This window comes from Pocillopora damicornis, chromosome 3 (genome assembly GCF_964200805.1).
Source record: "Pocillopora damicornis chromosome 3, jaPocDami1.2, whole genome shotgun sequence".
NCBI classification, from domain to species: domain Eukaryota; kingdom Metazoa; phylum Cnidaria; class Anthozoa; order Scleractinia; family Pocilloporidae; genus Pocillopora; species Pocillopora damicornis.
In genome coordinates, this window is record NC_142672.1 from 31,764,847 (window position 1) to 31,787,346 (window position 22,500).

Below are 22,500 nucleotides of genomic sequence, written 5' to 3' on the forward strand. Positions count from 1 at the left end.
GTTCCTTTATTAGAATTTTTGGTATTCTACGTTCGTAGAGGAAACCGTTTCGAGCAAGCGAATGAAAGATTTACACGGCGATGTGAAATCACCCCAATGAAGTCGCAGAAAATACATCTCTTATTACTAACCGTATTTGGGGTCCATACATATATGTTACAGGTCAGGTCACAGTTTTTCACCATACGGACCGACCCTTAGCCGGTAAATAATATATTTATTTATTTTTTTAACTTAGCGAAATTCTTTCCGAAAGAACCCGAATGATTTAGGGCTGAAAATACTGCAAGATCTTCCATAAACAGAACAGTTTTTGAGCGAGTAAATGGTAATTATAATAGAGGTGATGCAATTTAAAAAGAGATACTTCACCGAAATATTTCATTTGCGTATTGATAAAGGTGATTTAAAAGGCTTCCAAACAAACTTTGAAACATTATTTTTACAAGTATCTGTCACAAACTGACACCTGTCAATTAGAGAGCGCGTAAGGAAGAGAAGAAGCGCACGTACACTTTTGAAAAACAACGAAACTAGTTTAGCAAGGACTGTCGCGGCAATGTTTTTTTCAAAAACAGTCTATGATCTAACGGAAAGTATTATTCACTCTCATCGACGATGAATTCATGTACGAAGATTTACATCTGTTCATTAAGTAAACAGCGAGGAAAGTAATTGGAAGTAAATTTAAATTTTTTATTTTGAAGTTGTGAGAGTTTTCTCGTTTGTTTGCTGCAATGGCGTGTGTAAATCTGGTCTTTCCTCCGCAAAAACTAAATTCGAATAACGCACTCCAACGAGACACAAGGGGATTCAATGAAGCCATTTGTCAATAAATTCCTTCCGTTTCTGTCGTGCAATTTACGGTACAAATGTCCAAATTGGACGGACTCGGGAAGACTCACCGAGAGCGTATAATTGTTGCAGAACTGAATTTAAAAATTCGCTCGCTCTTTCACTACGAACAAATTGTTTAAGAAAATTCAGATATTAAATTAATGAAAGTTCCATCGATCAGGTTAACTTTAACCAAATACCTCACGTTTTAACTTTCTAGGTTCTTTTTGTGAACGATTAAAATTAATTGCAGACGGTTTTTAGGCCGCTTTCAACCAACGTAATGACACTATTGTTTATACAAATTCATCCTGAAACTAATTTTTTTCTGTCAACCAAAGTGATTTCAGAGAGCGAAAAGAGAGGATTAATAAGTTATTTATCGGCTTGAGGTTGTGACCAACGTCTTTGGTTAAAAATATTGCCCAGCCAGAAAAACGAGATATATTTATGAAAAATGAAAGTAGGGATGTACTCGGCGACTCACGAAAGCGTTACCGTGGCCCGTGGGCAGAGATAGGAAAATACTGACTGGGTAAAGAACCAATTAGATTGCAGGATTCGTTACCACGCCCTCTGAAACAGAAATAAATATGTTATTTTCTCTTCTTGACTCATGGGCCGACCTCAAAGCACGTGAGCCATCAGTCACAAAGTCGAAAACGAGGAACAGAAACATAATGCACAGGTCCAAAGGACGAGATTTGTAAGACATTTTTGCCTTATCTCCTCAGTGTGTCTTACCAAGAGCGGTTAAATGGTTACACCTCTTCTGTGAACGATTTTTGTTTTCACAAAGCAGCTTTAAATGATACATCTGTTACGGCGATCAATCACTCGTTGGTGACGTATTAGTTGGGAAGTTACCAAAATGTTGCAAAACAACTTCTCATCGCTGTTGGCAGTTCACAGTTACATTAATTACCCTCTTGCAGCTTCTTGTGGAAAGGAATTTTTAAGCTTCATGTGTTTCAAACGTCTTGCCGATGATGACCTACACTTTCTCTTCTTTGACTCACTTGAGCATTCCTGCGCCAATTAATGCGGTTCTTGCGCAACTATCACGCATCAGTCAATGCAACACATCCGCTACCAACCCCCCCTCCTCCTTTGCCGAGAAAAAGCGGCCTCAGTAAAGAAAAGAGCCGGTATTCAAATGCGGAGAATGTCGAACTTTTTCAGTGAGGCTTAGCTCTTATTTCAGTCAGTAAAACGTCTGGTTTGCTTAAGGGCTCAAATCATTACCCAGCACCTTGTCCCTCATACGTAAACAGTCAGTTCTTTTAACACCTTTCTTTATCATGGCTGTCTATAGATAACCAGGACTCAATGTTCAAAGCCATTGAAGCTTTGTCCAAACGCCTCGACTCCCTGGGCACAAATATGGAAAGAAACCTGAATTTAGTAAACGTGAATGTTATGAACATGTCTGAAAGGACAACTGCTTTGGAAATGAAAGGTATGCATATTTACATTGATTTTCGACTTGGGTTGTATTGCTTTTGCTTTAATGCGGTTTGTGATTGGTCTATGAAGGAAACTTGGGCCTCTCTCTCAAACAAGGAGATGCAAAACGAAAAACAAGTCTGACTCAATGATGAACATTTCTCCTACTTGTGGCCGTTCACGTTGAGTCACCAATCCTCCCTTGTGTTATCATTTTCCTACACAGTTAAACCTGTATTAGGTGGTTACCTACGAATAATGGCTGGGGGGGAGAGGCCGCGTAAGACAGGTTCCACAGAAAAGAGGTCATATAAAAACGATGTAAAACGCCAATTTGAAGCCCAAAAATTTTTGCCAATAGGCAAGTGGAAAGTACGCTTCTAACGTATGTTCAAGGATGTGATGTAACGCAATCCGATCACATCTAACCTTTGCTTGCGAATGACTTGGTGATCTTTGGCTTCATTTCTTCGAATGTATTCCACACAAACCTTCTATCAACACACGTGGGGAACCTCCCGAGAAATTCAATATTATTTCCTGAAAGTAGACTTTCAAAAGTGTAAAAGATTTATTTGACGGTTCGATTTAATTTCATTTAATTATACTCGCGTGTCAAAATCTCAGTTCTTGGAAAATCTCAGATATCTTTTCTTTACACAGATAACCTTAATACCCCTTTTTTAAATTATGTGAAAATTACAATCACGCAGGGCAGTGTAACTTGGAAATGATACTTAAAACAGCGGTAATTTCTTTATGAAATTCATTTTGATTCCGTAAGAATCGAAATTTGTTTGAAAAAGTTTCGTTTTTGACATTTCGAAATTACACCGTGAACCAATTTTTTTTTATCCATGCATTTATTATTAAAAGATTTTAAGATCTTTATTTATGTCTTTCAATTTCTTCAGGAAGACTGGCTCTAATTAACAAAACAGTCGATGCGTGGTACACTCTCCTCACTCGTTTAACAAAAGTGTCGTAAGGAAACTGGATTTCGTGATTAAGTCAATCGAAGAGCTCTCTCTGCAATTTAACAACACGTCTGAAACGATAAAGGCATCGGTCATGCAAGGAATGCGTCTTTTAAATAATTTTCACTTGCGTGTTGTAAGTAATGAAGGATTGCTTGATTTTGCTTTACCGTCCTATGCAAACTCGCATCACCCCAGCTAGCCTATCAACTAAAAATAATTACGGTACAATCAGAGATGAGAAACTTAACAACATTTCTCAAGAGATTTATTACTTTCTTTATTAATCTATATTGACATATTTATATTCATGCGTCTATGTATTTACATGTATCTGTCTTTTAGTCAGGAAAATTTGTCCTTTGTTGAAAAACCCGAAGAATGGTTTTTCACACAGTCAAAAAAACTGCACGGGGGAGTTTATTTCATTCAGTTGAAATCGTGGTTACTGGTTAAATGGACCCTCAGAGCGTCTCTGCTTGAACAACGGTTCATGGACGGGAGTGCAGCCAACTTGTAAATTTGGTATGAGTTTCACTCGATAATTATTTAGAGTGCCTTTCGGGTAAGGCTAGTCCTGAAAAATTTTTATTAGCCTTAATGAAAACCGGAGACGAAGTATGTCATTAAAAGTAGTTAGATCATCTAATGATGAAGATGTAGATGTAGGTGTAGATGTAGATGTAGATGAAGCACTGGGCAAAGTCCCAGTCAATAGTGTTGTTTGTAGGTTGATGACTTTCAGCTATTTGATTTTTGACATCATCGCTCGTTTATGTTCAGTCAGTTTTCCGTTGAAGTACCTGCAAACCTCTCTGATGTTACAGGAAACCCAGGAACTGGAATCCCTAATCTCGTTTGTGTGTATCTACCTTGTCTGTGTCTTTGTCTGTGTCTCTGTCTGTGTCTTTATTGTTCAAAAGATAAAATTACATATCTTATGTTACATTAAAAAGAAAAGGATGTAAATAAGCTTAGGTGTATCTAAATAAGATAAGTATATACGTGGAAACAAATACAAAAGTCTAATACAGGAAGTACACTTTTACAAAGCTACATTGTACTTAAAAACAATTCTATTAAAAAATGTATTCTTAAAACGGTTTGTGCGAATGGCGGGCATGACAGGGGATTTATTTCTCAAATTATACCTCGTGATCTTGGTCTCAGGGAAGTAGGCTCTAAGAGGATGGCTCAGGATAGTTGAAACCTTGCGACAAATTTTGTGATCTTGCGTTTTAAGTAAGTCACCTATCACTAATTTCTTAGATATGTAACTACGTTTAAAACAACGATCTAAAAACTGCTGGGCTATAGTTAGCTCTGACTCAGAGGCCCCATGCACAGATAGAGCATAAGTAATATTAGGTAGGACAATGGAATTAAATAAAACATCTACTTCTGCTTGGCTACATCCTTCTTTGCGGAGGCATCTGATAACGTATAAACATTTATTAGCTTTACCTAGCTTTTCTTTTAGGTGAGTACTGAATTTGCAGTTCGGCTGAAACGTGAGACCAAGAATGGTTATTGTACTAGTCTGAGGTATGCCAAAAATACTTTTGTAGGCCTCAGCAGTGTGACCTTTTTTATACATAACAAGCTCTTTACATTTAGTAGAATTTGAATTCATTCTATTTTGGCTTGCCCACTGTAAAAACTGATTTATTAAGTCTACAGAGTGATCTTTATAATAATATACCGGAGCAATAATCGTACAGTCATCAGCGTATTTGAAACCAAGTGTCTCGTTTCCTAATTTAATTTCCAGATCGTTAAGAAATATATTGAACAAATAAGGTCCTGAAACACTACCCTGGGTTGTGCCCTTGTTAACTGTTTTCCAATTACAGACATGATTCCCGAAAATAACTCTTTGTTTTCTATCTCGCAAAAAACCTAACCACCAGTTTATGATATACGGGTTAAGTGGTAGACTCTTAAGTTTCTCAGCAAGGAGTTGATGGCTCACAGAGTCAAAGGCCTTACTGAAATCCATCGCGAACATCCGCACTGCCTTGCACTTGGGATCATCAAGAAACTTGCAGATCTTATTCTGTATAAGTAGCAAAGCATCTGTGCAGCTCCCTCCTTCTCTATACGCGAATTGACTATTCAACAGCTGTTCTTCTACCGGCCTTTGGGCGTGAATCTTATAGACTGTAGCATGTATTTAACTAGCGGTGTCATCCAACTTGGATCACGGGACGAAAGGGAAACCGTTCGTAAAGGCATGCACCAGTTAATATTTGACAGGATCTTCAATTCTAAGATGTTCACAGCTGTTTCGATACTATCCGCCTCCAAAACATCATCCCAGCATTCTGATGCGAGGGCAAGGTAAAGAGCTTGCTTCCTATGCTCACGACAATCCCTAAATTGCACTTTCTTACGAATAGGCTTGAGTTTCTTGCCCGCTGGAACTATAAATCCAATGTGATCCGTCTTAATCAGCATCTTTATAGATAAAGCTTTTCCGAAGAGCTCTGGCCTATTTGTAAGACAATTATCCAAAAATGAATCCCCTCGTGTTGGAAAATCCACTAAAGCGGTCCAACCAGTAATGCGTTTAAGTCTCGTGAGATCAAGGTGATTAAGATCGCCACCGCAAACAATAGTAGCGTTTGGGTGATTATCCAGCATTTTGTCAAAGAAATTAAGAAGATAATCCATTAAATCGCATTGCTGGTATGATGTTTTCGGGGGGTGATAAAGACCAGATAAAAGAATGTAATTCCCACTTGGCAGCAACACAGTCAGGCAAATAAACTCGTATAAATTAGAACGATAAACATCAATAACTGAAAGATTACTCCTTGTATAGATAGCAACACCTCCCCCATTCCTTAGATCGCATCCAGACCAATTCCTATCCCTTCTGAAGATATTATAACCCGAGATATTAACCACCGTATCGGGTACCTCAATTTTTAAATGAGTTTCCGACACAACACAAGCATCGATGTCATTATTTCTTAAGTCGGCTTCCAAAGCCACAACCGCTCGCACCCGACTAGTTGTTTTCCCCAAACTACAGATATTAATAAACAAAAGTTTAGGGACAGCAAGCTGACCAGAACTAACAGAGGTGTGTTCGCGGGACACCACTTGTTTTGGTACACTGACGAGATTGCTAGGGGTTCGTCGTTTTTCAACCCGCAGCCGGGGAATAGCAAAACCACTTTCCGCCCTTCGTCCAATGACGACAGAAATATTCTGAATAGTTCTCTCCTTCACATGCTGAACATTTTTTCTCAAACCTCCCCGATTACCACGAAACCTGAGCAGCTGTAGTTTCTTAAGCGTCTCTAAGACAGGGCTCGAAGGTTTACCAGATTTCTTTCTCAAACCGAGTAAATAGTTTCTTCCATAACATGGAATCTTACTTTCGTCAGACCAGGTTTGCTTTCGTAGATCATAGCTCTTCTCTGAAGAAATAGGACCAGGGTTCGTCTCCACATCCATAAAAACTGTAATGTCTATCGTTAACAGGGAGCAATCCGTCGCCGCAAGCAGTATATAACCATGTTTAACCCATTTCATGATAGGCCTTCGAAGTCTATCATGGCGGTGCGCCCTTGTTGAGTAGCACTTACGAGCTGAGAAGGAAATTCCAAAGACGTCGCAACCAACCGAACTTTTTCCTCTCCAAATAGGCTTGAGAGAGTCAAAGTCTTCATCCAAGTATATATTGTAATAAAATTGAAGCTTAAAATTGATTAAAATAGCTAATAGAAGAGGAGCCAATATCCTCGTGGCCGCCATACTCGGCGCCTGCGCATTTCACCTTTAGTCAGTGAACGTCAAAACGCAATCATCAATTTGTTGGTTTTTCGGGCGTTGTGGGGTTGTGATTGGCAAGATGCTTCCGGACATATCTGTTATGTATTGCAGGATCACTGAAAAACTACGAGTCCCGTTGTAGATCGAATATGCAATTTTATTACGTTTGTGGGTGTTTCGTTCCTTTAATCAGTTCGGGCCATAACCATTTCTGGATATCGGTTTCGAGCTTTGTGATTGGGTGAGATCAAAACCAAAACAAAGCAAATTTGGCCGAGAGGTGCTGGAAACAAGAAGAAGCTGATTTTTTTTTTTTGTGGCGTCCATGTTGTAATGCGGTAGTAAGCTGAAACAAAATTCGCTAATAAGGACTGGACGTAAGATACCATTAAAAATATTCGTTTATTTCAAACATTCAACATGCATGTCCTCGACATTCTTGCATTCTGGAAGAGTAAAGCGGATTCTTTCTAGCACAAATTCTTTGTAACGCTGTGGTCTATCCACCAAGAGCGTCACAGGAATAAAAGCTCCTCCGCCAGCCTGTTTGTATCTGGAGAACTTCTGGGTAGAGCTTGGCCTCGATGTTAGTGTCCGTTCTCCGTTGATTTCCCTATTTTGGGTTACAAGAAAACTAATTAAATAAGGTTGAACCAAATAACGCGCACTGATAACAATTGGGACGAGTGAGGTGTGAGATCGCGGAATCGGGAAAATTTCATTTCTCTCCAGTATAGGTCAAGGAAAGACAATATCTTGTTTCTCTCCGATTTTTAAATAGACATTATCAATTTCAATCCATCAAGCCTTTACGAAAAAGTGACAGTAAAGCAAGAAAACAGTAACTTACCCTTCAATTCCTGGTTATTTTGCCACATCGAAGCAAAGCATGCAGCTGTATGTTTAGAAAGTGCTGAACCGTGCCAATCTGCTGCCCTTTGACATCTCCGAAAGTGTATGTCTTTCTCTGCGATTTGCTGAAAATCTGGACTTCTTGTAGAGCCTCTGGAATGCGTTCCATTTCTCGTGGAAGAAGACAAGCCAGTGCATGCGAGTCATACGTGTTGTCGTCTTCACTTTGAATAACAAGCGGTGTTCCACGTGGAGCTTTGATCTTGAAATTATGATAACTGGAAAATAAACGCCAATAAATACATGAGTGGGATAAAATAAAATCAAGTAGTCACAATCTATATTAAGACGAATACACATGATCGAATTCAATGCAAGAGAATCATTCAAGATATTTTGCGCGCTATTGATCGATTCGCGGGAGAATCTAGGCCTCAGAACACTACAAATTCGGTCCTACAGCTTTTAGTCAGCAATAATATGTCCTTTACAATCACCCATTAATTTGAACACCCTGTATAGAAAGTTTGTTTAGGCAATCACTGCAAAGTGTGAAAGCACGAGCGGTGATTCTAAACGAGTTTCGCAATTACAGACAAGTCCCTTGTGGTTTTAGACGAAAATTTCACTCTCATCAGTTCGGCAAGGCTTTCCACCAATGTGATTTCTTTATTTTCATCTTCATGCCGCTCTTATCGCACATTTCCCGGATACGATACCTGAAGATGTGAGAGCTCAGTGAACGAATACCTCTTTGTTTTATGTTTGCCCGAAGGAGAACTTACTCGCTGGATAGTCACATTTATGTGTTAGATCCGTGGTTTCCTGAAATTATTTTTTAGTGTGCATTCGCCCTGGCTAAATGAATCTCTCTGATGTCAAGATCGACATTGATTCGAAATTTCATCCAGAGCTCCGATTTAAAAGATTCTTTGTTTGTAGCACTGACCCAGGTCCGTGGCAGATTTGTGCCACAAAGACGACAAAGTGTCTCGAGATACTGAATGTGTTCATCCATGCGGTTGGCTTGATCTGAAATTCACAATGTAGGCTTATAAAGGTCCGATAAATAATTTTCCTTTTACTTTAAATTGGCCGGCCACAACGTATGGTTAAAATTTATGGTTTACACGATACTCCGATGGATCTGAACAAAGGAATCCGTCTGGTAGTTTGCACACTAACAGACTTTCAACATTCGTGCACTCGAGCAAACACCTCGTGCACTCGATTGGAATTTTGACAAATTGGAAGCAAATTTATTCTAGTTTTTTAAAAGATTTTTTTTAGGAATCAAAAAAAATGTTGCATACCTGAAAACCTCAACTAAATAGAGGTTATTCCTCGATCGAGCCCTTCGCAACATGGACCTCCACCCGACTTTTCATCTGAATTTTTCCTTCTCGTCATCGCGACCACCATTAGTTCTTTGCTTGTTGTGTGTAATTGCTTGTCTTCTGTAATTTTGCAAGGTTTCATGGGATATGGGTCGGGAACTAAGTCGCTAGGGCTCGAATAAAGTAATGAGTGAGTTTCCTCGATGTCCCACTACGACATCCATGTTTGTGACGTCATCAAGTATCCAGAAATGGTTATGGCCCGGACTGTTAATGAAGTGTCGTTGAAGTTGCCTTGGAAATAATTGCAAAGTGCATGTAATATTCACCGGATAAATTGTCTAGTGTTTTGAAAAATTGGTTGCGCTCGTCTTGTTAGAGTTATAATTGTCGTAGCTTTAGGGGGTGTCAAGTTTTAGTAGAATTTGTCTTGAAATCACTTGGAATGTTAGATGTAACAAGGAATATTCTTGATTCTGTGATATGTTACTATTCATTCTTAAAGGGAAGAGCTTCAGACTTTTCTAGTGGGTAGAACATTCCATTCCTCACCAAATTTCCTTTCAATTGATTTCAGTCAGCCCGAACTACTCTTTGTTATTTCCATATAAGAGTAAAAATGATTACGTAATCATCACGCATGGAATGCCAAGCCTTACAGCTGTGACAGTTTGTATGTGGATAAAGACTAATGCTACAGGAAATAATGGAGCACTTCTCAGCTATGCTGTGAATGGATCGGATAACGAACTGTTCTTAATAATGCCCGGACATTTTGGGTTCGGTGTGCGATCAGTTGGGAGGTACGAGAATACGGTTTCATTGGGGAATAGGAACGATATACTGCGCATGATGTGCAGAACCCGTCCTGTTCTATTTGAATCGTGAATCAGCAATAGTAAATGTAGCCAGAGCTATTTAATGAACCATATTTGGCTAATCCTAATGGCGGAGCCCTGAATGCTATTTCCTTACACTTATCATCCATAAAATAAAGCACTATTGGACAAAGCCGATGGTTGACTTAAAAACTCTCGGCGTTGTGCGTTTTTCTTTCTCAAATTATATCACGTCTGAACATTTGTGGTAATGAGTGAATAAAGGGAGAGGTGTGAACGTACGATCCTCAGTTGCCTTTTTTTCAATCAAAATTTCTCAAATTGATGGGCTGAATAGACTTTCGAGTGAAATTTGAGAGTTTTAGAATCATGAGAGGTTTAGAATTATGAGAGGTTAACAATAAACCATCTCATGAAAATGGTATCAAATGCCTTGCAGACAGAGCTTGATGATATTTTAGCATTTCACCTCTCTACGTGCAGAAAGAGATAGAAGAGGGATACAGGTTCAATAATTATCGCACCAGACTCAAAATCTATCACACCAATAATCTTCAACTACTTTATCAATCGTTTAAACTTTTCAAAATGGATTATTAAGGAAAAACTTGAAATCCTTTCAATGTTCATTATAGTGGTTACACCCGTGTATCTGCCAACGATGGAAAGTGGCATCACATCTGCGCAGTATGGGAGAATACCGCTGGATCGTGGAAATTGATCAAGGATGGTTATTTGGGGGATAATGGTACAGGATTAGAAAAAGGTAAGTTGTACTCAGAAAATATCGAACATCAAACTAATTCACAAAATTTTGCCGTCAGGCAGGTCGAGTATTTTAACAAAAAATATGAACATTTGCAGATTAAACGTTTTGCTTACTACAACTTTATTTAAATTGTTTGTTCTGGTATTACTAAAATACCTTTAAAAAAACTAACAATAAAAAAAAAAAACAACGACTACTTTTCCACAAATTGGTTTAAAAGCACGACTAGCGAAGGAATGGAGACATATTCTCGACTAGCGATGGAATGGAGACATATTCTTGCTCTTAATTACAGGCCGATTGATCTGCGGAGGTGGACACCTTGTACTTGGACAGGATCAAGACAAATTGGGAGGAGGCTTTGAAGAACATCAAAGTTTCATTGGTGAAATGGCAGATGTCAATATCTGGAATCACGTGATTTCAGACCAAGAAATCAGTCTCATGTCCAAATCGTGCTTGACAGGGACGGGAAATTTGTTTCAGTGGAGCGCCTTCAAATATCACCGAATGGGCTCAGTGCAGATAGTTCAGCCTTCTTGCTTAAATTGAAATGCGCAATGCTCTACTGAAGTTTAACTTTCAATCGTATTTAGATAGTTTAGGCTTGTTTCATTAAGTTTATTTTCAAAGTTCAAAACAATCGTAAAAATGATGGCACTAAGTGTTAAGTACTCTTCTTTTTCACTGCAAAACTTCCTAAATGTTATAGAACGTTTCCGTTCTTAAAATTACTCTTATCATTTTGCAAGTTTGCGTTACTAATTTTCCGCGTGAAGAATTACCTTTCCGCTCTGGGAAATAAGTTACCCTGAGATCTTGTGAGATGTATGAAAATATTAATTAATATGAATGGAAAATACAGCCAGGCCGTTAACTTTAGGGCACCTTTTCAAAAACAAAATTTCAAGGCCGATTAACACAAGAAAAAATAAGTTGAAAGGGTTGAAACTTTGAGGTAGTACCTCTTTTATAATTATTTCTTTTATTTTCTTTTTTGTTCCTTTTCTCCCTTTTTTCTTTCTTTATTTCTTATTTTTGCCCTTTATTATCCTTTTTCTTCAAGTTCCAGGCATTCAGTTGGTGGAGACGAGCAGGAGAGCGAAAAATTTTTCCGCGCCAAAAAAAATAGAATGTGTAAAAAATGGCATGCAAAAGAGCGCTCTCTTTCTATTGCTGTATCCCTAACAACCATGGTTACCCGCAACCGACATGCACCAAGTTGCTTGCCAATTTTTAGTACGTCTGTTTTTCGTTTCTCTCTCAACTAATATCCAAGTCCAAACCAAGAGAGATGTTGTTTTCGAAGAGTCAATGTGTTTCTTGCTATCACCAATAACTTGTCGTGAGTTTGACCAGTAGTCGCGGGTCACGGGTTGCGAGTGGTAACATTCTCCGAAGATAAAATTGGTAACAACCGGTATTTTCAACATTAAAGAGCCATGAAGACGCTGTTATAGAAATGTTTTAAATCAAGTTTTTATTTATTTTTCCTGTTTTTTGTAAACATCAATATATCTTGGTGTACGTGTCTCCTCTTTTTTTGTGGTACTAAACAAATGCTCGCCCACGACCATACAGAAGCAAACCTGGACATCTTTTTCATCCTTTCATCACCAGCACCAGCTTAGATAGGTTGACTTCTTATTGAATTGAGTTTTGAGCCGGTGATCTCACCGAGCCAGTATCTCCATAATTTTCAAAGCTGAAGACAATAACATCGAGCAGTTCCTAAAAAAGCACCATATTCTTTTACCTGGGAAACATTCTCGCCGTTAGTCCTTTCCAGTAAACTATAACCGCCACTGTTTGTCTCATCGTAAAACCTTTCGCAGCTAATTATGCCCTCATGATGTAGTCACTTCTAATGCAAAGACACAGCCTTCATCACGCGATGTGATCAACTTTTATTAACTTCTCTCTATAAAGTATAAACAGTAAATTTTTATATTTTATTACGATTTTTGTGGTGTGTTCAATATTGATTATTATCACACAGTTATATCCCCCTAAGCAACCCTGAACCCTGTTCGTTTCTTTCTGACTGATATGAAGCAAAAGGCACAGCTTTTACAGTTCTATCTTAATTCCAGTTGGATTTGAACGATAAAACAGTTTGTGAATATAGCATGTGATAACTCATTTTAAGCCTCCCTCTTTTACCTCTGGCTCAGCAGATAATAAAAAGGTTATGAATTACAGATGTCAGATTTAAGTAAAAGCAGTCCTTTACAGGGAACCACCGCAACATGAGTTCTGCTTGTTGGTGGATAACTGACAAAAACGTACAGTCGAATTGTATCAAGCAGCACTGTATTAAGCGGTCAACCTGTACTAAGTGGTCGGTTTTCAAAGTCCCCAAAGTCCCTCTATTAGGCGGTCACCCATTTTTATGAATAAATCGCACAGATTTCAACATGTGAATTTCCATAAAATATTTAGTTCTGTAAAACAAAGATTGATACAATTAAGGTACAATTTGCGACGACTTTTCGCACATATTTGGGGCGTTCCAATAAAAGGCTTACTTAAATGAAATTAAGATTGAACGACTTCAAAGAATCTAAAAGTTAATACGAAAGGAAAATACAAACTATACAATGTCTTAGTAATTGGGGGGTGGATCCTTGTGCAGAAAAAAAAGTCGTAAAATCTGTTAACTCTATACTAACCTTATGGCCGGCGCTAACCACGTGTCGATTAACAGCAAAGTGACGATGAAAAAACTACAAAAGATCAATTATAAAGGTGAGAGCAGGTATGAGTATCTTAGAAAAGTCTGGTTTACTCGCCAAAATAAACTTTCCTCGCCACCTCAGTCCGCCCTTAAAACGCGACGGTTGACAAAGCACATTGTCTTCTACAACCTTTGCCTCTTCGATTCCGAATATCCCTTTGTTTGCCTCAGGAGTTTTGCTCACCAAATAAGGATTTTCGACTTAGCACGACAGATCTTATGACTAAATATCCACGTGGCTACGCCACTTCACTGGTTACGCATTCTCGTAAAATTTGTGTTACGCGATGATCGCTTACCTCATGTAGCCTGACACGTACTGTAAACTTCACAAAAAACCCATAAGGCGTTACGTCATTTGTTGACACTCAATCTTTAATCGCTTTTGCAAGGTGTCTAGGTGTTACGCACTAGACACAAAAATGACGAGATATTCACCTGGGAGTCGTATTTTGATCAATTTAACACCTGCTTATGTTAGGAGTGAAGGGTTAAAACTCTTTGTGAAAGTGGTGCACGACGTTTGCAATTGTCGTTTCAATTTTTGGATATACAAACGGCAAATAGTGAAACTTGTTAAAAAAAATGTTGACTTAATACTTTCATTTTCAAATGCGAAAACTACATACAGATATCGAAATTTTTCACCAACCTGATCAGAGATCCTTTTTTGTTGTATTTCCTTTTGGTATTGCGTACGTTTAATGAAATGAAATGTAAACATCTTGTTACGTTTCAGAATGTGACCATTGTGTGTTGATGAAGAACAACTAGTAACAGCTGCACACTGGAAGATCGCTTGTTTGCTCACCATGGCTCTCTTGCTGGTCCTGTTATTGATATTTATTACGCTGTATGTATCAGGACAAAGGCTATGCGGGGCACAGAAAGGTAAGACATACGACTGAAGAAGGATGTTTATGTGCAGTTACGGTGAAGGACGATTAGAGAAAAAAAGATGAAGACCCTTATCTATAACCTTCTATCGTGGATAATATATATTTTATTTATCATATCCCTTATTCAGTATGTGCGCTATGATTGGTCAATTTAGCGGGTCGTATTTCACTGTGCGGCCCACTCACTTCAAAGGGGCTATAACTCCAAGCAGAAACACTCGGTCCGTAACTTAACTCGGTTTTGAGAGGTATTTCTAGATGCATGAGAAACAAATCTCTGGAGTTTGACTAGTAATCAGCCTTATCATATATATATCTTAATTTGGCTTTTCCATGCGCACCAGATGTGTCAAATCTGATATTTTAACATCAAGTGAAAATCAAGGTTAACGTACCTACGCCACGACGCAATCATGGTCGCAGTTATGTTTACATACAAATCTGCAAATTACTTACGCTCAAGAACGTGAATATCGTATGAGGCGCTGGGATATGCCACATAAAAGCACAAAGAGAGAGGTAACTAACCATGGTTTCCTTAGAAACGTTCCTTTATTAGAGTATTTGGTATCAGAACGTTCGTAGAGGAAATAATTTCGAGCAAGCGAGTGAAATATTTATACAAGGATGTGAAATCACCCTTGTGAAGTCACAGAAAATATACCTCTTACTGCTAACCGTAGTTGAGATCTACGACTTTAAATGAGTAAGTGGTTTCACGTGTTCTGTAGACGATTTTATTCTCACAAAGCAGCTTTAAATGACTGAAGAAAGTCGAAAGTAATTCGAAACAAGTTAAATCCAGTCGAGAGAGAGCTCTTTTCACAGCACATTATGAAGAAAACAAAATATTGGGACTCTTATTTTCCAACTTGAGCGAAAAAGTAACTATGGTAAAATTAGCGAATCATTTTGGCCATTCTCTTCATTTAGATTTTAGCGGGCAGTCCTGGAAATTTACACACCAAAAAATTGGCTTGTACTGCCTACTGACTATATCTTATCTCTCTTCTCAATAGAAATGTTTGGGTCAGCATCTGTTACGCTGATCAACCACTCGTTGGTGACGTATTAGTTGGGAAGTTACCAAAATGTTGCAAAACAACTTCTTATCGCTGTTGGCAGTTCACAGTTGCATTAATTACCCCTCGCAGCTTCTTGTGGGGAGTAGTTTTAAGCTTCTTGCGTTTGAAACGTCTTGCCGGTGACCCGCATTTTTTTTTCTTTTACTTACTTGGGCATTCCTGCGCCAATTAATGCGGTTTTTGCGCAACTATCATGCATCAGTCAATGCAACACACCCACTACTGACCCCCTCTCCCCCCTTGCCTCTCCCTCCTTGCCGGGGAATGTCAAACTTTTCCAGTAAGCTTTAGGGTCAGTTCTTTTATTTCAGTTAATAAAACGTCTGGTTCGCTTAACTGATATCCTGGCACAGGCTAAAAGAGATCCTGTTTTCGGAGACTGAAAAGACTTTCCTAGTATCACTAACAACATGTCGTAAATGCTACTCAAGCGCATGATCTTTTATTTGATATTAATCGAAACATGTAAAACGCCTTGGGATCAAAACCTACTAGTTAGCAATAAGTCTGGAGTAAAGGATATGTTGGTGGACTCAATCTTATGGCTACGTTCGAGATGTTTAGATGAGGATATGTAAACAATGATTTCCTTCCCTAGTTGCATGGCCTCATTCAAACACTCGAGGCTTTGGAAAATTCTCACCGCGTCTTGGGCTAGCATAACTTTCTCGAGTTGTCCCAACTCCCTGCGTGTTTAAATAATGCAATATAAACTCGGAAAAATTCCTCTATTGCTTGATTTTTAGATCGTTCGTTGAAGGTAGAAAGAGCTATGGCTTTTTGTTATACTTTGCCGCCCTTCTTAGTCTATTTACTCGCACGTGGCTCAGTTCAATATTGCTGGTTCTAGCAGTATGCGAGACATGCGTCGCATATGAACTATATAATGGCCCAGTTCACTATAGATTTTCTGTAGCTTAATGGCAGAGCATCGGAGAAAGAAATGCGAAAGCTAGTTTTAAAAAAGCAAAGTGCACACAGAAAACTCAAATAATGCATTTGGAGCTTTTAAAACTAAGGAATTTGTTGAGGTGGGAATGTCAAAATATATCTGGCTCAAAAATGTTGTTCCATTTTAGGAAATTGTCCTGGATGTCACTCCTTTATTTCTAAGAACGTTTGAAATTGGAGTCATTTATCATCAAAGAAAAAAAAATTATGGAAAAAGATGACAACGTTGGAAAATAACCTGGCGCTTTCTTGTTCCAAAAAGTCCTTTCTGATCGATGATCGCCGTGGGCTCATGTAATCGCTTTAACTATCCGAACAAGAATGAAAACCTCAATGTCAATATCCCGGTCTGTTGACACGGATTTGCTTGAAACCAATGAAACAATTGCCAAGACTGCAAAGATGTAAATTTGAATTGCAAATATCGGCATCACAATTTGTCAGCTACATCTATTACGCTGTTGTTCGCTTTATTCCCAATTGCTCACAATGTAAATTTAGACTTCTATTCATCCCTTACTTCACTGCTTGACTGAAATTCGTAAGGTAATTTAATCAATGTGTTAGCAAAGGTGAAACAGTGAGAGAGAAAGATAACAACAATGCTGCTCCTATCATGGCTCGTCTTGTATTGTCTAATGCGTCGTCCTGTCGTACAGCTTCTTCAAAGGAATGCTTAATTCCGATACCGACAGAACAAGGCATTTCAGAAACAGAGTATACACTTAACAAATTCCTGCAACTTAATTTTTTTTTCTCTTCTTGTAGTGTATTAAGTAGTGCTACAAAATTATGTGATTGAAGACAACCGTCTCTGTACACATTGAACACAATTTTCGTCAAAAATTAGCATGTGAAAGAAAACGTCAAACTAAAAAACAGGAAAACCCCACTGAAAAAGACAAAAATAAAATAAAAAAAGGAGAAGGAAAAAAAGGGAAAGGAAGACGATAAATTGAAGTGCAACTGTATAAATGATGTCTAAATCACTCCTACTTGCTCACTAAAAGTCCAGTTTATCAACTAATGGGCCGGTAATCAACTGTATCACAAATATCATATAAAACGCAAAAAGCAAACATTATCGTCCTGCAGAAAAATAAACTTGTTTTGTTTACATTTATCAACATACATCGTACTTAATAAAAAATTGCTTTGGTTTCTCTGATAACTCACTCTTATTAGCAGACCTCAGCTCTTTCTGTCGCCATGTTCGCTGCTAAATCGATTTTTTTTCATCTGCTCCTGATCTTTGTGGCTTCACCTCACATTTCCTCATCCACTCGAGTGAATAAGACTGTCTCAGATGGCAAAGTTTTCATCACTGGAGACCATAATGAAGTTGTTATGTCCCCCGCCCGAGAAACGAAACTGGAATTGGCTGAAATTAAAAACAAACTAAAGTTGTTAAGCGAGGGAAATGATGTTCTGACAAGAAATTTGAAAGCTTTGGACCAAAGAATCTTGCCCTCTGACGAAATACCCGGAAAAATTGATGCGCTCAACAAAACAATCGAGGGCATTGGAATGAACCTGGAGTTAGTGAAAAAGTCGAATGTAGATTTGTTCAAGTTGATTCACGCCATGAAATTGAGGCTAACAGGCTTGGAGAAACACGGTAAGATTAGCTTTATTTCTTGATACAGATCAGATTACTGAATGCCTTTACATTGTAATGGACTGCTCCTTACAACTTGTAAACATTACCTTTTAAAAAATACAGTAATTGTACGCTTCTCATTTGCCAAATTTCCCGAATTTAAATTCAAAAGAAGGAGCACTCTCTGAGTTCCTCACGGTCTAGATTGCAGAGATGTTTGTTTTCAGAGTTATTTTTGACCAAACGAAGCTTTTCATAGATTATACTGAAGTACGTTAGTTATTGGGTGGAAATCTATTAATCGAATATTAACCGCTGGTGTTGCGAGTAACCCAGTAAGTTGTACAGCACTCATACACTGTAATTATTTGTGCATCGTGAAAAATTGTTTCACTTCTTTCAGCGGCCTCTTGGGTTGTGATACTAAGCTTTTCACGCTTGAAAAAAATTTGTTTGTGGAGTTGCGTGGTATGCTCATAAAAAAAAAAAAAAACCAACAACGACAACATTTCTTGGAACGCTGTTATTGTAATCGGGGATTCGCTCGACCAATGGTTTGAAAAAGGTGTAAGGTGACAGTTCTCCTGAAAACGTTAACTGTAAACTATAGAACCTTTTGTTATTGAACTACCCTTGTGACTTGCATCAAATCAGCAGTTGCACCAAAAACAATTAAATCTAAAGACGAGAGCAGAAATTTTTTTAAAGAAGTCTCGAAAGCAGCGTTGACAAATAAAAAAACTGAGTAATTCTACAGTTGCAGGGTACGCTCTGCAATTTCCACGAAAAGGAACCAGTGATTACGTCGTCATCACTCGTGGTATGCCAAACCTGTCAGCTGTGACAGTTTGTCTGTGGATGAAAACCGCTGATACTAGAAATGAAGGAACACCCCTGAGCTATGTTGTGTCTGGAGGACGCGAGGAGCTTCTCCTGTATAACTATAGAAATTTTAGGGTTTTCATCAACGACCATCACAGGTTTAAGTATTTAATCTGAAGTTTTGTTCTGTTATTAATCACAATAGTTGTTTTGATTTAATGTTGCTGTAAGCTTTAAGATACTCAAAGTACACTTCTCGCGTTTTGCTGCTAATTATAGTGGTTACACTTCTGTATCCGCCAATGATGGAAAGTGGCATCATATCTGCCTCACATGGGAGAATACCGCTGGATCATGGAAATTGTTTCGAGATGGTTCGGTTGCTGCTTCTGGTAAAAGTTTTCAAACAGGTAAATTCTTCTTTTAGCAATAGTCCGTACAATAGTATTAAATGTTTAGTGTGTGTAACTGCTAATACAAAGAGGCCGAAATGACAAAACCGCCATGCAGGATTCCGCAAGTTCAAATATTGATTAAAATCAACGAAGTACGAAGTGTACTTAAACTTAAAAGTAGTTTTAAATGGAAGGCGTAGATAGACTTATACTCCATAAAAACCGTTTCGTTAAACACGGTCAGTTAAAAGGTTATTTTCTACATAGAAGCCACCTAAACTAATGTTTGCTGTTCACTGTTGAATGTTGTCAAATACTTGAAACCCATGATAAATTCAGTGTTTCAGTTCTCTTTTCCTAATTTTCATTTAGTTAAACCCGGTTTGCATTTACATTGTAACGGCCACTGAGAACGAAAGTCTCTGGGAGGAAACTGCGTAAAATTATCGCAGAAACTAACCGCAAATAATTACGTTGTTAACAAAACCGCCTTCTGCGGAGAAAAAACGATTAGTGAAAAATTCCCTCCTGAATGCTCTATATGTGATTTGCAAGTAACGTTGAGAAAAACCACCCTAAGAAGCTGAAAAAGGCGAATGAAGACTAAGGATACTAGAGAAACCGAGAAATGCGCATAACAAGAAAAATATGACAGACAAACTCTGATGGGGTAATGATCAATGATGCCAAAAAGATAAATATTTGAAAAACATGCAAAAACCTTGACAAAAATGCACGTCACTGTGATGGTAAAATTACCTAATAAGAGATTGTGAAATTTATCACTTAAATGCTACAGTGTACGTTATGTTAGTCACTTAAGGATAAAGTGCATGGTTCCCAAAAAGTAATGCGGGGGTTGGAGCAAACAGAGCGACATGACTCACTTATTTGGTAAATTATTGATTAAGAAAACTAAAAAAGGAAAAAATGTACCCACTTTCCAGTCTTTTTATCATCTCTTTCAGATATTTGCTTAATCAAAGAAAAAGACAAAGTTGAATCTTTTTTAACTGGTGAATTTATCGTTTTCCTTAATTTCTTGTTTATCTCCCCTTAGGTTACGTGATTCGTGCAAATGGATCCCTGGTACTAGGGCAGGAGCAAGACTCAAAGGGAGGAAAATTTGAAGCCATTCAATCTTTCATCGGTGAAATGACAGGTGTCAACATTTGGGATCACGTCATAAAAGACCGAGAAATCGCACGCATGTCAAAGTCGTGCCTGACGGGGGTGGGCAACGTGTTTCAGTGGCGCGAGTTCAAAGCTCACATCAAGGGCTCAGTGAAGATAATTAAGCCATCGTGCTGAAGTGAAAAAATCTATGACGTGATTTGTAAACATCGTGAAAGATGTTACATTAAAGATAAATTTTGACAGCTCTTTGTTGATAATCTGATGTGTGCCCGTATCTTTTCTTGACCATCCTACCAATGCTAAGACCAATTTTTTTCGGTCCATGCAATTTTTAAACTGAGTGACGAAAGTAACTCGGGAATGTCTTGATTTGGTTTTCCTAGCAACTGATGAGCTGCAAAACTAAAACCATCCGCACCTTTTCTGTTCGTGTCAGTTTTTCCCTGTCATCATTGTTCTCGCTGGTTAAAAAGATGCAAAGTTGCAAAATGCAAACTACCGAACGCATGATAAAGATATTGCACACTTCTTAGATAAATTAACAAATAACTTGCTCAATGGTGTTGCTGAAATAGCTTTAAAAAAGGTTAATTAGATTTCCAGATTTAAAACAATCGCCGGTAAACGTGATGGCACCAAATATAACGTGCCCTTCTTCTTCGTTATGAAATGTTTCCATTTTACAAGCTCGTATAGCTAATTTGCAACGTGAAGGACCAACTTTCCACACTGGTAAGGACATTTTGTAAATTCGTGGTAAAATGTATCAAAGTATTCATTAGTATGAAATTAAGAAAGACAGATTAAAGCTGTTAATTTTAAGGCAGCTCTAGAGAAACAAAAACTTCTAAGGCGACGCAAGAAAGAATAAATTGAAAGGTTGAATCTCTGAAGTATAGCATTCTTCCCTGGTTGCAAAGCCTCGATCATTCAAACACTCGAGGCTTTGGAGAATTCTTACCGCGTCTTGCGCTAGCATAACTTTCCCAACTCCCTGCGTGTTTAGATGATGCAATATAAACTCGGAAAAATTCCTCTATTGCTTGATTTTTGGCTTAATCGTTGAATGTAGAAAGAGCTATGGGTTTTTTTGACTTTGCCGCCCTTCTGAGTCTATTTACTCGCACGTGGCTCAGTTCAACATTGCTGGTTCTAGCAGTATGCGAGATATGCGTCGCATATGAGCTATGTAATGGCCCTGCTCACTATAGAGTTCCTGTAGCTTAACGGCAGAACATCGGAGAAAGAAATGCGAAAGCTAGTTTTAAAAATGTAAAGTGCACCATGAAAGCTTAAATGATGCATTTGAAGCTTTCACAACTAAGGAATTTGTTGAGGTAGGAATGTCAAAATATGTCTTGTTGGCTCAAAAATGTTGTTCCGTTTTAGAAAATTGTCCTGGTTGTCACTCCTTTGTTTCTAAGAACGTTTGAATTTGCCGTCACTTATCATCAAAGAGGAAAAATTGTAGAACAAGATGAAAACGTTGGAAAATAACCTGGCGCTTTCTTGTTCCAAAAATTCCCTTCTGATCGATGGTCGCCATGGGCTCATGTAATCGCTTGAACTATCCGAACATGAATGAAAACCTCAGTGTCAACATCCCGGTCTGTTGACACGGATTTGCTTGAAACCAATGAAACAACTGCCAAGACTGCAAAGATATATATTTGAATTTCAAATATCGGCATCACAATTTGTCAGCCCACATCTATTACGCTGTTGTTCGACTTCTATACATCCCTTACGTCGCTACTAGCTTGCAATTCGTAGGGTTAATCACTCGATGTGTTAGCAAAGGTGGAAAAGTGAGAGAGAAAGATAACAATACTACTCCTCTCATGGCTCCTCTTGTATTGTCTGATACGTCGTCTAATCGTACAAATTGTAAAAACGCATGCTTAGTTCCGATATTGGCAGAACAAGGCATTTCTGAAACAGAGTATATACTGAACACATTCCTGCAACCTCTCCCCCTTTTTTTTCTCTTCTTGTAGTGTATTTAGTAGGGTGCTACAAAATTACGTAATTGAA

General features: G+C 38.3%; 4 protein-coding genes across 6 annotated transcripts in view; 2 read left to right on the top strand and 2 right to left on the bottom strand.

Annotated features, from left to right (window-relative positions):
• The window catches only part of LOC113666008 (uncharacterized), a 71,641-nt gene that overhangs the window by 19,770 nt on the left and 29,371 nt on the right, over nt 1–22,500 (bottom strand). The window lies entirely within an intron of this gene.
• Nucleotides 2,151–12,296, top strand: LOC149049384 (neuronal pentraxin-1-like). Its single transcript, XM_089199897.1, has 5 exons — nt 2,151–2,296; nt 3,606–3,785; nt 9,810–10,035; nt 10,707–10,837; nt 11,136–12,296. Exons 3-5 carry the CDS (start codon nt 9,878–9,880, stop codon nt 11,390–11,392), a joined length of 546 nt encoding a protein of 181 aa, XP_089056023.1. The 5' UTR covers nt 2,151–2,296; nt 3,606–3,785; nt 9,810–9,877; the 3' UTR covers nt 11,393–12,296.
• Nucleotides 7,518–9,395, bottom strand: LOC149049385 (uncharacterized). Its single transcript, XM_089199903.1, has 3 exons — nt 9,209–9,395; nt 7,894–8,173; nt 7,518–7,656 (listed from the first exon to the last, which is right to left on the bottom strand). The coding sequence occupies exons 1-2, from the start codon at nt 9,259–9,261 to the stop codon at nt 7,897–7,899; spliced, it is 330 nt and encodes a 109-aa protein (XP_089056029.1). The 5' UTR covers nt 9,262–9,395; the 3' UTR covers nt 7,518–7,656; nt 7,894–7,896.
• LOC149049386 (neuronal pentraxin-1-like) lies at nt 17,577–20,708 on the top strand. The gene is made up of 4 exons (XM_089199876.1): nt 17,577–18,130; nt 18,870–19,092; nt 19,214–19,344; nt 20,390–20,708. Exons 1-4 carry the CDS (start codon nt 17,722–17,724, stop codon nt 20,638–20,640), a joined length of 1,014 nt encoding a protein of 337 aa, XP_089056002.1. The 5' UTR covers nt 17,577–17,721; the 3' UTR covers nt 20,641–20,708.

Coding starts and splice junctions, on each gene's coding strand:
- LOC149049385 (XM_089199903.1), bottom strand. CDS start 9,261: ATGTTGCGAAGGGCTCGATCGAGGAATAACCTCTATTTAGTTGAGGTT. Junction 8,174..9,208: donor TATTTAGTTGAGGTTTTCAG/GTATGCAACATT, acceptor TTTATTTTCCAG/TTATCATAATTTCAAGATCA.
- LOC149049386 (XM_089199876.1), top strand. CDS start 17,722: ATGTTCGCTGCTAAATCGATTTTTTTTCATCTGCTCCTGATCTTTGTG. Junction 18,131..18,869: donor AACAGGCTTGGAGAAACACG/GTAAGATTAGCT, acceptor GTAATTCTACAG/TTGCAGGGTACGCTCTGCAA. Junction 19,093..19,213: donor TTCATCAACGACCATCACAG/GTTTAAGTATTT, acceptor TGCTAATTATAG/TGGTTACACTTCTGTATCCG.
- LOC149049384 (XM_089199897.1), top strand. CDS start 9,878: ATGCCAAGCCTTACAGCTGTGACAGTTTGTATGTGGATAAAGACTAAT. Junction 10,036..10,706: donor GGTGTGCGATCAGTTGGGAG/GTACGAGAATAC, acceptor TGTTCATTATAG/TGGTTACACCCGTGTATCTG. Junction 10,838..11,135: donor TGGTACAGGATTAGAAAAAG/GTAAGTTGTACT, acceptor TCTTAATTACAG/GCCGATTGATCTGCGGAGGT.